Source organism: Phoxinus phoxinus, assembly GCF_949152265.1.
Source record: "Phoxinus phoxinus genome assembly, chromosome: 15".
Taxonomy (NCBI): Eukaryota; Metazoa; Chordata; class Actinopteri; order Cypriniformes; family Leuciscidae; genus Phoxinus; species Phoxinus phoxinus.
The window spans coordinates 27,273,200-27,290,123 of NC_136890.1; the positions used below are offsets into that span (position 1 = coordinate 27,273,200).

Genomic DNA, 16,924 nt, shown 5'->3' on the forward strand with positions numbered 1-16,924 from the left:
AATGGAGTAGTCCACCTCCCCCCATGCTCTTGTGTAGTCATCAGACTCTTGAGTGATGACCGCACTGCAGAGTTTCAAAATTAAACAGTGAAGAAGCTTCCTGTTGATGTTGTATAAGAGAATGTTAATGACAGTACTACAGTGCACCCTCCAGCTATGAACTCTTTCCCCGCCACTGACTGGATTTTTCCGTCATTTATGACAATCCAGCAATCCATGCTTTCCATCTATATAGTAGGGGGCGCTATCACGCAACTTCTGAAAGAGTACAGAATTTCTGGATCCAAAAACAAGTGTAGAAGCAGAAACAATCGATAGAAGCGTTGCTTACGCATAAGCTAACGCGACCATTAAACAGCATATAAATCAGAACTGCCAAACCTTACTGAATGAAAAGCCAAACGCAAGAGGCATGTATGGTAAAAGTTCAAAGGAACAGTTCATCTCAAACTTAAAGGGGTCATCAGATGCCCATTTTCCACAAGTTGGTATGATTCTTTAGGGTCTTAGTGTAAAGTTTGTAACATACTTTGGTTAAAATGACTCAATGGTTGTTTAAAACAACACCCTTTTTACCTCCTCAAAAACAGCTCTGTTGACAGCGACCCGTTTCGGTGCATGTCTCTTTAAATGATAATGAGCAACTGCTCACCCCCACCAAAAAGTGCTGCCATGGAAAGCTGCCTTGATGGACAGTAAACAAAAGGCTGAGGGGGAAATATGCTAATACGGGACAGTCCATCAGTGGTCGTGGGCGGAGCATGAGCAATATGACATCATATTGCACAAATAATTCAAACGGCTTGATTATTGAGTGTTTAGGCTTTTTGAGGATATAAAAAAAAAGGAGTGAATGGATTTTTTTCATTGTATAGTGGTTGTGTCCACACACTGCAAAGACACATTTATATGCAAACACAAAAGTGAATTTTGCATCCGATGACCCCTTTTAAAATTGTCATTATTCACCCACCCTAATGTCGTTCAAAACCCATGTGATAATAATTATTGTAATAATTATTAGGGAATAAAGTCTCTTTGGTTAACATCAGTTAATGCATTAGCTAAAATGAACTAACAAGAAGCAATATATGTTTTCCATAGCATTCATGTCAGCATAGCATTAATGTTAACAAATTAGACCTTATTGTAGTGTTACCGAAAAAACTCAGAGCATACATTAAATTCAATTCAAATTTATTTGTATAGTGCTTTTCACAATACATATTGTTTCAAAGCAGCTTTACAGAAAATGCATTTCAGAAATGTACCGGTACATAGAAAAATACAGTTAGTTAATCATGTATTAATTTAGGGCATTGTCTCTTCACAGGCGTGGAAACAACATATTTTTCCTTTTAGGGTGAGCTATCGCTTTAACTTACAGATGAGGCTCTAACCCTCTGAGACAAAGCCAATTTACAGATAAAACAACTAAATGTGAGCAAGGCCATATGATTGGAGATCAGATATCATAAGATGTTCTAGCCTCCAGTGTTGATATAAGGTGTGTCTGATCAAGTTTATCATGGCAGTTAGTCATGACAGTCAGGCCTGTAACCAAACAATTATTATATTTCAGCCACAGCTATACATCTGGCTATAAGGGATTAGAGTAAAAATAACTCATCTGCAACCCTCACGTCAGTGTTTCCAGCCGAAGGGTTCACTGTCAAAATGTGACAAGCTCCTCTTTGGCATTGATCAACCCAGCCTGGAGAACAGACTAACGCTGGGTACGAGCCTCCAAGGAGACCCAACGCAACTCATGGGAAATGGATAACAGACATCAGTGTTCATCGAACACCATCCAAATAGTGTCTCAAGGTTTGGGAATCGAAAATCGTACAAAATGTCTCGAATGTGTTTTCTTAAGCTTGAACGTACAAATACACACAAAATTATGTCAGTCAGTTTTGTCTTAGGTGAACGTAAACAGTTGAGAAAGAAAACGAATGTGTAACAGTTAGGGATGAATTTTCAGCCACCGGTTTTGGAGGGCCTAATTCGCTAATTCGAAAGTAAAATTTCTATGGAAGCTCAACTTTCAACAAAAGATAGAATAAATGTTTGATATAAATGTTTTTTACCATACTGGAATCGAAACTGGGAATCTAAAAGAATCGGAATCTGTTAGCAGAATTGCAATCGGAAACGCTAGGCTATAATTTAGGCCCCGTTTACACAAGAACGCTCGCGGGTGAAAACGTAAAAATATTTTATCAGATGTGCCTTTCGTTTAGATGGACAGTGTTTTTGGGGCTTAGAAATGCTAAAAAGTGAAACCACACTCCAGAGTGGAAATCTTAAAAACGCTCCACCATCGCGTTCTCCTCTAAAGGGTAAAAACGCAAAAGTCTGCTAGACAGTGAAGGCACCGATCTGCTCTCATTGCGTACGTGTTTACGTCACAGGCATGCGCCAGTACAGGAAAATAACAAAACATTATCAAACTAAAATATAGTATTAATTTCATTGACAAAAAAAAAAAAAATGTCATTTTTGAGCGACACGCGAAGAGCACCGAAGGTTAAAGCAGCAGCTTTACCGTATTAAACATGAAAAACAGTGTCAGCGTCTCTTTCACTTTCAGTGCTTCACATCACCACCTAGCCGCCTGGAGTGCATACTACATCGAATTTCACACACTTTTGCATCACCATATGCACGCAGATTTCCCCCCCCCCCCCCCCCCATAAAGCTCGTCTAAAAGCAGAATAATAAGTGATAACGCAACGCCACTTTTGCGCTTTCTCTTCAGATCGTTTCCGTGTAAACATAGCCTTAAACGATAGATACCAAACCCTATCCTCGACTCCCTTGCCGTGCAAACCACACATCTAATGAAATCCCAACAATTGTGCCACAGTCACAATCACAATAAACAACACCTGATTATGAGATTTAAGAAAAGATAAATCTGTGTGACACACGAACAGTATTATTATAAAATATGTGCTTTGTGTTACTGCCTGAAACAAATATGAGTCAGTGAAATCGAGCAAGAGAAATCCGAGAAAGCAGTGGCTTCCCCAGCAGCTTTCCCACCAGCAAGTGCTTCATAAGAGACAATAAACGCCAGCCCTATCCAATAACAGTCATCAGATTTCTACAGTTAGGGTAGTATGGTGTCTGAACTTCCCCTTCTCAGTTGAGTTACTGCCCTTAAAAAACAATCCTCAACATCAAATGCCAAATTTACATAGTTAAGGTGGCACAGAAGTGCTTCTGAAGTGGCATTTAGGTGTCTTTATACAGACTGTGTAATGTTGCTCAGAGATAGCATAAATGCAGTTGTAAGAGTATATTTTTATACAAGGGTGTGTAAGGTGGGTCAGAGCAGGCAGAAGTCAGTCCTACTGTAATGCAGCATTATGCCTTTGCGCAGACTTTTGAGCAGGCACGGAGCAGCCTTAAATCAGCGGTGTAAAGATACATAAAATGAGAACAGCAACCGTGTTTACATGCAACATAAATATTCTGTGACTAAGAAGCAGTATCTGCTCATATTACATATTTCTGCCGGAATATCTCAATAGGTGCGGAGCATATACACCATTTTTACAAGAAAATAAATAAAGTTTTAACCAGAACATGAATCCTAAAAAGATGTAAACATTGTCAATAACACTGATACATCTCAAGTCAAAAGCATGTTTTGGATCATTATAAGTGACAGTAAACAAACTTGTCATTTACCTGATGCTTTCATCCAATCAGAGCCTCACAATATACTCAATTTCAATGACACTCCACCTACCGGATCGACACCTACTGGGGTTTGAACCTACAGCAACAACAACACTTCATATTCTTCAAAGAAATGGTCTAATGGAAGATGACTAGACACTGACCATGCTTAACGACTTACAAAACACATGTTAAACTCACAAACGGTTCAGACATCGAGGGAGACAATTGTGCTCTGCTGTGTGTGTAAGTTAGTTAGAATGAAAAAGTTCAAAAATGTACATTTTAGGGTAATCTGCTTTAGTCAATGTTCAAGACACGGTTACGGCCATGGTTTCTACTAAGTGTTTGGACGCATTCATGGTGTCAAGATAACGCTGTCTACATAGACAACACACTCGATTTTGCAACACAGCCCGAGTCATGGAGTATTTCCGCTTATCCCAACGGATCTATCTCAACTTCTCAACGGAAAGCAGCTCCGCATTTTACCGACTATGATTTGCATGCTGCCAGTGACTCAAGGAGAACCCTGCGAAATGACCAGCTGAATGGGCTCATACCTGAGTGCAGGGTGAAAACATTGATCCCTGGATCCGGCATGATGTTCACTGCAGCGGCGGCAGTTCTGCCCGGTGGCGTCCCTGTGATGTTGCTGTCTCGGGGTCTCCTCCCGGAGCTGCTGGCCCGGTTCGATCTGCCCTGCTGCTGCTGTTGCCCCTGCGGTGGGGTCTGAATCCCTGCGGAAGCCCCTTCTCCCACGCGGCCTACCTGTTGTCCCATCCTGCGAGTGTTCTGGGTGGGAAAATAACACAGATCTGTGGAAAGACCCGCCGTCCGTTTGGACCGCTCACATCCCACAACGAACGAACGAACCGCGGAACGACGGCCTGTTCTTCAAGGGATGATTGTCTTCCCTTTCTTGGTCACCCCTCCTCCTCTTCCTTCTCCTCTACCGGACCGGACCGAGCTCTGTTAGCTTAGCTTAGCAATCTGTGTATGAGTGTATGTGTATGGGAGAGAGAGCGATAGAACCCACCCAACACCTAACACCTAACAACACACTGTCTAATCGTTCAATTCTACCAAACCGGATAAGCGGCACCGTTAAACGGGAATGTAGGATTCTCCTGCCCCCCAGCACCGTTTCTCTTAAAACGAACCCGTCTGGGGTCGTTCCGTTCTGCTCCAGCCGCTGCGCGCCCCCTCCGCCGCCGCCATCTTTACCGCAGGATCAGTGGCGTGCGCTGCACGAGCCAATGACGGAGAGCGCGCAGCACATCATCATCGCAGTGATGCAAAAAACATCTCTCTTTTTAAATCTATGAATATTATATTGACATAAGCGTAACCAATATTTGTTCATTCATAATGTACAGTAACTAGCATGTTACCGATAATAAATAAATAATGTAAACGGTAGGCCTACAGTAGGCTATAAAAAAAAAGAAAAAAAATGATGCTACTCCACTTAGGCTATATATCAACATAATATTTTATAATAATATTAAATGCTCTAATAATAGGCTACGTTTTGCTCTTCATGCCAGACACTGCATATTGTTTATCAATATATAATTTGTAAAATATTATGATTTAGAGCTTTTTTTATAATATTGCTAATTGTAAAAGTTTAAAAACATTACTATTTGTAATGTTTTTGAAAGAAGTCTCTTATGCTCACCAAGTCTGCATTTATTTTCTGCATTAAAAATACAGAGAAAACAGTAATATTGTGAAATATTATAACAATTTAAAATAATGGTTTTCTATTTGAATAAGCTTTAAAATATTTGTTTTTCTGTGATGGAGAAGCTGAATTTTCATCACCCATTCACTCCAGTCTTCAATGTCTCATGATCCTTATTTTTTTGGGACCTGTGAATACCTTTTTTTCAGGATTCATTGATAAATAAAAAGTTAATATGAAAAGCATTTATTCAAAATATAAATATTTTCTAACTATATAAATCTTTACTATCACCTTTTATACATCGAAAACATCCTTGCTGAATAAAATTATTAATTTCTTTATAAAATAGAAAACCATTTATGATTTTAAATGGTAATAATATTTCACAATTGATTATGTATTTTTTATTTTATATGTGTAATATATATATATATATATATACACACACACACACACTAATAATCTTTAATTTCTGCAACAATCTCACCTGTAAACATTTTTTTTTTATTTCACTAGAAATTGTATGTGGTCAAGTCACATGAAACATACAACATGGCTCAATACATAACATAGTACATACAAGCAAACTACACTTAAGTAAGATAAACTGTTTATTTGTCCATTACAGATCATGCTGGGACAGGCTACACACTGAACATTTCACAAAATAAATTATGATGAAATTTTCTTAAAAAATATGGCATCAGTTTTAATTACAAAACATTGATCACTTGTTTGTAATGAAAATTACATTAATCAACTATTCTGGCAATTACAAATCATTTACATGGCAGGTGTCAAAAAAAATCTGAAATGCCTTGTACAGACATACAGTAGTCCTAAAATTCAACTCTCCACCGCCACCTGCTGGTCATAACAGTTATTGCAGATACATAAATTTTTTATTACTCAATAATAGAGACACTTCATTTTTTGCACTGATAAATGACATTCAAAATGTCTTAGAAGAGTTTTTAAAATAAATCCTGGTAGCGTACCCAACAATCATTTATAACTAATAAAGGGATTGTGCTTGAAATAACAATATATAACGCTGGTAATAACACAATGATCACACGAGTGCAGCCAGCTGCAACACCTCGACACTTCCAAACAACTGGTACCCTATTCTGTGATAAATAAGTCTGAAATCATGGCTTTGTAATTAATATCCAATTAATTCAGTTCTAGGAAAGAAAAAGAAAAGAAAAAAATATGCAGTCGAACTCTTAAAAACAGTAACTAAATTTTTTTTTTAAATTGGCAGAAAGGAGAATTTCCCCATTTTAATTTGAGTTTAAACTCTAAGGCCTGGTTTCACAGACAGAGCTTAGATTAAGCCAGGATCAGGCCTTAGTTCAACTACGGCATTCAAGTAGCTTTTATAAACGTGCCTTAGAAAAAAACTGGTGTGCATCTTGAGACAGAACAATGCACAGACAAGACATATTATAAGATATTTCAGTTAAGACAGCTCAAACATGCATTTTAGTCTGGAACTAGCTTAGGCCTTGTCTGTGAAACCGTGGGTATGAGTGAAAGGTAAGAAGTAAACAATTGTGTTTCACAGCAATATGGCACATAAATTAAATCCACTGAGGTTTTAGCATTCGCAACCCCGCTTGTAAACATTCTAGAATTTGAGGTCCAGGAAAAAAACTGGTCAAAATGTGCCACATGGCCTCTCCAGTACTGGAGTAACACCACAATATCTAAGAAATGGCAGTAAACAAAACACATTTATAATCGGATCTCAACTTTATGACATCACAAAGGCTTCTAAAAATAGAATCTCTTTAGCCAGATCAGACATAACCTAATATAGATCGTCAAATGCTAACAAGACTCTCGCTTAGAAATTTGAAAGGAAATATTTGTAATGCACATTATAAATATTCTACATTCAGTTACAGATGTTATCATAAATATTAAGATCTCAACAAATAGAATATTCAAGGCCTCTTTGTAAAACATTGTCTTTATGAATATAGAGTAATATTTGTTTGGTCATAGTGCAATACCTATAGAATGCTAAAGTCCCTCCTCTGATTTCCCTCCAGTATGAATGGCATTCATGTGGCAGCTGGAGGTGTGGCTTAGTGAGCGTCCACAGCAGTGTTAGTCTGTGGATAACAAGTCCAAGATCGAGGCTTCAGCAAGTCTATGAAAGAGGGCTGAGGAAACAAAAAGGAAACCATCCACATTAAACTACATTCACAGATGAGATGAATATATACAGCAGGCACCAGCACTTTGTTTACCTCTTCAACGGAGCAGTAGCGCCGGGCGTACCACTCCTGAGAGTACAGGCAGATGAGAACCCCCTGTCCCAAGAACAGCGAAGTCCACATGATCACGTTCCAGATCGGCCCTTTTCTTCGGTCATGAAGAACGAAGTTAAACGCCACTAAGAGAAATTTGAGTGGATAACATACTGTATTAAGGCTCATGTTATGTTAATCAGCCATGGAAAAACAGAGTCATTGTAACTGAAGCTAAAACCAATTTATTGGTGGTTATCTGGCATCCCAGCCTGACCAAGCTGGTTAAATTGGTCTGTCTGGATGGTTTTTGGTAGAGCCGCTGTAAGACCAGCTTTAAGCCTGCTAAGACTATCAGTTTTTCAGCAGGGATATTTTACCATGCTTCTGTAGTAAATGGGGATCTTACTTCCAAAGCACATGAAGAGGCAGAACAGGACGGGGTAGAAGAAGCCGAAGCAGATCGCCAGAACATACTCGTGCACCACAGCAGACACAGTAAACACAACTAACATGGCCGCCGCACGGAATCGCTTCTGTGTCATCTGTAGAAGTGGATGATCAAACTTGGTTTGGCTTGATGCACATTTGGTCACATTTTCAAATAAATTCCTGAGTCCGTTCAAATAAGACAAAAACAGATTTAAGAATGCAGTTCAACACAAGGCCACCAAAGCGGTCCGACCTGAAACACTTTTCCAGTCGTTTGGGATAACTTACTGGATGAGTGCACTCAATTATGTGTATAGCTAAATTAAATGCAATTATATATAAATAAATGATAATACAAATATTTAAATAAAAAAGAAAATTATAATAAAATTACATATTTACTTAATAAAAAGTAATAGTAATTTAGAAATAATTTGTTAATTGAGTAATAATGAAAAAATAATTGTGTGTGTGTGTGTATATATATATTAAATATAATATATATATATATTAGTAAATATAAATTATTCATAAATATATAGTGTGTGTGTGTATATGTATACACACACACACACTATAGATTTATGAATCATTTATATTTACTACAGAATACATTTTTAACTGATGACTTACCCACAAGAAGTCCCTGTAGACATAGTAATAAAGCCAGTCGTGTACTACAACATTCCATGTGCGGTAATAGTTAGCGAATGAAGTGGAGTTCCACCAGTCCTAGAAAAAAAACACATTATTCAAAGAACAAAACGCACAATAGGAACACAAAAAAAGATGAAATGCTAAACTAAGCAGATCTGATCATGTGGGACATTTAAAAATAACTCTACAACAAAGTCTACAAGGGTCTATATTTGTGAAATTAAACACTTTCTCGAGTCTGTTGCTGCTGTCTGTTACCTTATAAAACATTCTGTCTCCAAATCGTAGCATTTCAGCAAATGCGTTAAGCCAGCAATGCAGGAAGGCAAAGAACGCCAAGAAAAGCACCAGCACTCCTACGAATATTGGACAATATCATCACACAAAATGCATTTGTGACCCACTGTGTAATCTTTATTATAATTATTTTCTCCACATTTTATCAGTATAAGGAATGAGAAGATATATTGCCCGGCTGACATGATACCTGGCAGTATAGAGTTGAAGACACACAACACCATGGTCCTCAGGTCAAAGAGCTGCATACTGATACTGCGGAACTGAGGGATACACAGCCGCACAAATACGTAATACGCATAAAACAAACTCCCCAGCACCTGGAACGACACAGAAAAACATTACGTTCAGGTCTTGAAATAAATGTTTATAAAAAATCACGACATAAACGTGCACTCTTTCAAAGAACCCACCTGTGAAAACTTGGTAGCCACATAACCCCACCGAATACAAGGATTTCTACAGAGACAAACCAACATAAGTGCTCAGAGCAAACATAAAATCAGTAAGTACTCTCTAAATTTATATATGAATATTACATTTAAACAATTTTTTTCATTATTTACATATATAAATGCTAATAAAGTTTAATTGTATTTGTTATGAATTTTTTAATTATAAAAAAAATAAACCTTCCTTAAAACCAATAGCAGTCAGTCTTACCGTGGATAATTGTCTCTGTATATTAGGGTGGGTGCAAAGAGAAAGTAAATGTACTGGGTGAACTGAGGTACAGCTACTGAATCTGAAAAAGAAATCAAAAAGACGATGACAAAATAAACAAGACGTTTTTTTTATGTCAACCAGAATCTAAGTGAAGATCTTACTCGTTTTGTTTCGTTCTAAGGATTGTAATCTTGGCACATTTTCCCTGATGAAAGAGTGAGTTTTCATCATCAGCCGCACCTGTTTACAACAAAAACCATGGCAACAACTAGATTCAGCAGTAAAAGTAAAACAAACCTTACATTCAAAATCTACCTTCATACATGATTATTTCTACCTAGAAACACGTTCAAAAACACACGACGGCAGAAAATAGAGCAATGGAGTGATATAAAAAGAATCCCGTTGCTATGGTTACGGAGTACCTGTTCTAGAATAAGTATGAAGCATGAAGCAGGGGGAAGGCCGTTCTTCAGCACCACATATGTGGGCAGGAAACCCAAACACAGCCCCTGGTACAGCAGCAAGAGAGAACCGGCCAGCACTGTCCATACGGCCCGATAGTGTGACGTGGGGTAGACGCTGGCCCAGACACTGAGCAGTACGTATGGAACCACGAGAGAGGACAGGAACATACACATCCACGTGACCACCACTAGGGGGAACTGGCCAAACGCGTACACCAACAGGTCAAACTCAAGCACCAGTCTAGAGAGAGCGCACGAAAGAAAGATTTTTACACAAATTAGTGCATCTTCTTCTATCGTTTCACTTTACTGCAAAGATAGATATATAGACAGACACACAGATAGGAGGTGAGAGAATGATAGATAGAGAACAACTAAATGATAGAGTAACAGATAGAGCGACAGAACAATAGATAGGGCAACAGAATGATAGATCGATAGACAGAGAACAACTGAATGATAGAGCAACAGATAGTGACAGAACGATAGATAGAACGAGAACAACAGATCGAAAGAAAGATATAGCAACTGAATGATAGAGTGAGAGCACGATACACAGCGACAGAATAATAGAACGATAGAGCGACAGATAGATAACGTTAGAGACAGAACGACAGATATAGACAGAACAATAGATCAATAGAGCGATAGACAGACAGACAGACAGACAGACAGACAGACAGACAGACAGACAGAATAGATAGATAGATAGATAGATAGATAGATAGATAGATAGATAGATAGATAGATAGATAGATAGATAGATAGATAGATAGATAGATAGATAGATAGATAGATAGATAGATAGATAGATAGATAGATAGATAGAGGTTAAAAAGAATAAAAGTACATTTAAAAAGAAATACAGAAAAGAAGGAAAAAGTAATACAAAAATAAATTCAGTATTAAATGTAATTAAAAATGCATTATAATTGTTCTTATACATCTATCTATGGAATTATATTTATTTATAACAGGTTTGGGCCTCTATAAGCCAGGAGAAGTATATACTGAATATAGGAAACCTTGCAAACATTGTGCTTGTAAAGACAAAATATATCTCTTCATACCTTAGCAAAAACAAAAGCTTTATGAATTTATGAAACCACACTGTTGGCAAGGTCAGAACTTTTCAAACAAGGTTGCCGTGTCAAAGAACTGAAGCAAACTGGATTCCAGAAGTGTTGATGAATAGCGAGTGTCCTGACCTGCCCTCATCGATGAAGTCCACGACGAGTGTGCTGAAGATGAAGAGGATGAGGAGAGCGATGAACATGTGATAGATGGTGCGGATGTGGTTCACCTCAAAGAGATCACTGCAGAAAAAACAGTTCATAAGCACTATTACTTCAAATATACATATTCAGTACAGCCATATGTTTCTGGTCACTTGAATGGCCACTGTTTTCCTGATTAAACATTATAATACATGAAGGGGGGGGATCATAAATTGTGATATAATAAAAAAAAAAGTTTATTTAGGTCAGCTAATCAAATAAAAGTCATATCTCTTCTTTATCTCACCAGAGACGGACACAAATCTCAGATTTCACACATTTTAGTACAGGTTTCAGCAAGATCTCAGAGAAAATACACCCATGACTCACTCTAACAGGGATCGACGAATCACAAACTGCTTGCTTTGGGCTTGGGAAGGTTGTGTATGCCTACAGGAGCAGGGAGGAAGATGAAAAGGTAGACAACAGGGGGAAAGATATGAGATAAAAGCACTATGCTGATGTGCCGAGAACACGCAATGGAAAAGACAATCACAAATGCAGTGAATTCATGACAGTAAATGAGAAAAATAAAGTGTACTAGTCGAGCCATGGCACTGGTTTCAGTACCTGAGTTTGCTTTTCTCCTTATCTGAGAGAGACTGGAAGACTGTGCTCACATGGGAGGAACCCAGACTGGCAGACTCCTCTATCAGGCTGTCCATGAACTCATTCACTTGAGTGTCAAACTGCCTCATCAGGTCTGCTTTCAAATGCTGGAAAAAACGGTACAAACAGAAAACAGCTAGTCTCTTAAATATCCGAGGAGGGTCTTATGAAGCTGAAAACATCATATCCACAAGATAACAGTAATTCAGCCGGTCTCATGTGATAACTCAAGCTGTCACGGTCTTTTTGTTTTAACCGTGGCTGATCGTAATGGAGACAAATGAAGGTCTTTGTATGTCTTAACTTGATCACACAGACTAAAAAACAGGGAGATTGAACTGTTGACGCAATACATTGGAAGTCTGTGATTCGAATTCATTCTAAAGTTTAATCCTTTGGCTGTACTTAATAATTCCCACCGTGTTTCTGAATAACCTCACTGTCCCTGGCTGACAACCACATCCTTCCTTATTCTACACTTCCTGTAACCTTTACAAGCAGCGGGAAACAAGCTAAAACAACAGTTGATCCTAATAAAGAAAGCAAATGATTATTTTGCTTAAAATCAATATTTAGTCTGAAAAATGTGCTGCGCATCTGTTAATTGATCATTTTTGTCTCAACAACACCTAAAAAAGCAATTCAGAAAATGACATGAGAAATTGAAAACTTATTGCCATTTGATAGTTTTGTGGGATTTAAACCTGTTATCATGTGACGAGAAATTAATAAAACAGTATGTCAAGGTCAGTTGTTTAAATATGTGTGTGTAGTAATATTTTATATATATATATATATATCATTTTTAATAATAAAAAATAAGACTAACAACAATATTAATTAGATATTTTACATTTGTATATCTAAAATAGTTTCTTTTTTTAAATATTTACTTTCATAAATATTTTATTTAAATAAAATTATTCTAATATATATATATATATATATATATATATATATATATATATATATATATACACACATAAAGTGATAATTATGATTCAAAAATACTTTTATAAATATGTTTAAAATATAATGATTAAGATGTGTAAACTCATGTGCATTCAAGAAAAATATTGTATTACTTTACTCGATTGATGGGTATGGCTCTATTTCCAAAACATTCAAATGGTATAAACAATTTTCAGAAGTGCATTCAACCAAAAAATATTATATGGCGTGTAAGCATATTTAAATAGTTTCTCCTTTTCATCATCCAGAACAAACACACTTATTAGTCACTGAACCACAAGTAGAAATACTCTACTAGACCTTTTAAAAATTAACTAGAGACTGTTTTAGTTTATATAGCAAAACTTCCTGCCTGACAAACAAATATCTAGAGCTGCTAAAGTAAATCACAAAAGCGGAGTCAGATTTACACAGATCACAATCACAAGAATAAGCATTGCATTTAAATCACTAAAAGGATATAGTCAAAGCAAAGGTCACATTAGAACGTTTAGGATCTGATGATCTATGACGTAAATGTGATAGCCAGTATTATCTGTATAGTCACTCTGTAGTGATAAAGAACAAGATTGACACAGTTGCTCTCATGGTTTTGAGATCTGACGAGATAAAGTTCTGAAAGCCACTGATTCACTGGGATTGGCATCTTACCTCTGCTTTCTTCTTTAGCTGTAGTTTTGCACTGATAATGTGCTCCACTTCCACTTTTCCTGAAATGAGACATCAATACAGATCTCTCATGAATGCCCACATTTACAAACAGATGGACGCAGGTCATTCTGTGGCACATGTGGGCAGCTCATCCTGGTTACCATACAGTAATCTTTAACTAATCCAACATAACGCAAACAGAATACCTGCATCCGTTTCAGAGCAAACAGAAGATTCATTCAAGATTCTTTTATAAAAGATTGTACATTAATTAACCTATACAGACAGTGACATCACAAATTTTTTTTAAAAAAGCACTGAAAAATGTATTTATATTGATAAAATGCAATACATCTTCAAAAAAATCCATACCACATGTATATGATCAAAAAACAAACAGCTAATTCCTTAGTCAGTAGGACAAAGTACTTTTTTTTTTAAGTAATTTAAAGTATTATTATTTTTTAAATCAATAAATATATATTTTTTAAGAAATAATACTTTTATTTAGCAAGGACGCATTACATTCATCAAAAGTGACAGTAAAGACATTTATAATGCTACAAAAGACTTCTATTTCAAATCAATACGGTTTGTTTGTTGATAAATGTATCATGTTTCCACAAAAATATGAAGCAGCTCAACTGTTTTCAACATTGATGATAATAATAATAAACGTTTCTTGAGCATTAAATCAGCATTAAAATTAGAATGATTTCTGAAGGATCATGTAACATGAAAACTCAGCTTTGCATCACAAGAATAAATTACAGTTTAAAATATATTCACATAGAAAACAGCTATTTTAAATATTTCACAACATTACGGTTTTACGGTTTGTTTGATCAAATAAATGCAGCCCTGGTGAGAATAAGAGACTTCTTTTAAAAACCTTTAAAAATGTACTGTCATTTTTTGTAAATACAAGTATAAATGCCCCCATTAAATCTTCACATTATCAAAGATAAAAAAATTTTTTTTTTTAAAGTCACTTTTATTTAGGAAAAAGGACTTTATATTGGGATAGATGAATGTGTGTTAAATAGCCAATGGACTATATGATAAAGAAATACCTTTGAAGTTTTATGGAATGACAATTAAATAGGTATTGATGACTTTTCATGACTGCTCTATCATTCAGACTTTTGACTGTTACAAACAGCAGCAAAGCTTACCCCATTGAAAACACTTATTGTTCAACATTATTTTACCTTAAAAAGACTCTTAAATATAAAAATAAAAACTCAAATGCAACACTGTGATGCATCTTATGAAATGTGCTACCCTGTATTTGACAGTGCGGTTGCACAATAAAACACTACACTAACATTTTCAGTGTCATCGTGTCAGAGTTAATGGGAATGACTGCATCATTGATAACAGTGCTGGGCAGGACATCGCAATTTCTCAATCAGGTCACACGGAAAATCACATGGAAGTCTATTCATTCCCAGAATTAAGCTTGATGGTTTCACTAACGTAACATGAATGTGTAATGGCTATTGTTTCCTCATTTTGTTTTAACCCATATATGATTACACCGCTCAATCAAGACCTTCACTGCAAGTACAGCAGCAAGAACAGGCTGAAAATCATAAGCAAATCATACCACAGCATATTTATAGCGATCATGGAGTTATATTAGAACTGTATAATTTCTTGCTATTATTGCAAATTCAAAGCAGCATTTAATTAAGAACACACACATTTTCTAGCACACAAATTTTTTCTTTTTTTTTCTTCTTCTTCTGTGAACTGAACTAAGCAGATCAAGGGAAATAAATATCTTGTTGATCTCTGTAAATAAATAATGTCAAAGATTGACAGTGTCATAAAATGTACAAGCATGTAACGTAAATAGTTAGGACACTGGGTGACACATGTTGCAACTGATTCCAATGGGTCAGAGTTGAATGACCTACATTAGAACTAACAAAAGAGAAACTCCTTTGTCTCTTCGTCAGAATTTTAATGTGACTGTTTTGCCTCTGCTCAATTTGAATAGTCTACATCTGGAGGACCAGGTCAAGGTTTTTTGTTGAGTGTTTAAGAAGTGAGTCTCACCATTACTTGGGCAGGGCACCTCTCCTGTGGCTCTTTCGGCTCCTGTCCCATCCTGGTCTGATGACGGAACAACCTTATTGGACCCCTTACGATTGCGTGGGGTGCCAGCACCCTCATTCACCATCCTGATGCTGAAAACCCAACACAAACCAGCAGCATGAACAATGTGAATCTTATGAATTATTTAACAGGTATCATTGAAATCAAGGAAATAAATGACGCAATTCAGAAAATATTTATTTTGATTACATCAATTGCATTTCTTTTTATTTTTTATTATTACATAGGCTATGACAAAAACAACCCAACTCTAACTAGTGAGATGAGACATTTTTATTAGTTTATTATTACTAGTAACTAAAAAAAAAAAGTAAGGATGTCTAATTAATTGTTACTTGTTGTAAAACTAGAACTGGTATCAGCATAATTAGTACACATGCAGTAATAGTCAGATCTGCCACAGATATTTGAATCACAGATCCCCATAAAATTCAATGACAAAAATGTGCTACTTATTTGTCAGTAACGATGAAATAATTACTTGTCACGAAACCAAAGTAACTTACTAGTGACTTTAATACTAGTCTCTGATGGAACAGTAGCCTACTAGTAGTAGCCCATCTAATAATAATAACTAGTGAATTCATTAAATACAAATATACTAGTTACTAATGGAATACTGAACTCAAGTTGTATTCTACGCTAAATTAGATGGCTGTGTTGGTGCTCGTCTGTGCTCATTTCTCACACTGACTAAATACAAACGATACTCGATACGGTGATTGTAAACACAGAAGACGTTCAGGTAACGTTAACGTTAATGTTTGATGTTTATTACATTGGCTCCGTTTTACGTAAGACAGAAAACACTGTTGTAAACAACCTTTAGATCACTTACTTGAGCTTTCTTCCCAAATACACGCGTCCTCCTTAATAATAAATTCGGCTTCTGAGGGCAAACTCCGAGTGAATGACCGAGATGAGTGTGTGTGACAGCAGCGCAACATCAGGCCTGCTCAAAGCAACACAACAGGCGCTCGTTCTCTACCGGGGGCGGAGTCTGCACTTAAACGCCATCTGATTGGTTGAACTGTTTCGACTGTGTAAATTGATCTTAAACGTACAGTAACAGCACCAATATGTTGCAGCGTTTCTGGTTATCTTACCTTTCTCAAATATGTAATGTGG

The 16,924-nt window shown here is 36.6% G+C and overlaps 2 protein-coding genes across 2 annotated transcripts in view; both read right to left on the bottom strand.

Moving 5' to 3' along the window:
• The window catches only part of abl2 (c-abl oncogene 2, non-receptor tyrosine kinase), a 32,983-nt gene extending 28,007 nt beyond the window's left edge, over nucleotides 1–4,976 (bottom strand). Inside the window, exon 1 of the mRNA XM_079638752.1 lies at nucleotides 4,254–4,976. Within this exon, the coding sequence (XP_079494878.1) occupies nucleotides 4,254–4,473 (220 nt within the window). The 5' untranslated portion in view covers nucleotides 4,474–4,976. The remainder of the gene's footprint in view (nucleotides 1–4,253) is intronic.
• Nucleotides 4,977–5,867: 891 nt separating this feature from the next.
• soat1 (sterol O-acyltransferase 1) lies at nucleotides 5,868–16,782 on the bottom strand. The gene is made up of 16 exons (XM_079638774.1): nucleotides 16,635–16,782; nucleotides 15,737–15,867; nucleotides 13,673–13,731; nucleotides 12,011–12,156; nucleotides 11,771–11,830; nucleotides 11,372–11,479; nucleotides 10,122–10,404; nucleotides 9,858–9,936; nucleotides 9,694–9,775; nucleotides 9,444–9,489; nucleotides 9,221–9,350; nucleotides 8,992–9,089; nucleotides 8,710–8,808; nucleotides 8,054–8,189; nucleotides 7,645–7,790; nucleotides 5,868–7,557 (listed from the first exon to the last, which is right to left on the bottom strand). Exons 2-16 carry the CDS (start codon nucleotides 15,858–15,860, stop codon nucleotides 7,480–7,482), a joined length of 1,674 nt encoding a protein of 557 aa, XP_079494900.1. The 5' UTR covers nucleotides 15,861–15,867; nucleotides 16,635–16,782; the 3' UTR covers nucleotides 5,868–7,479.
• Nucleotides 16,783–16,924: the final 142 nt, after the last annotated feature.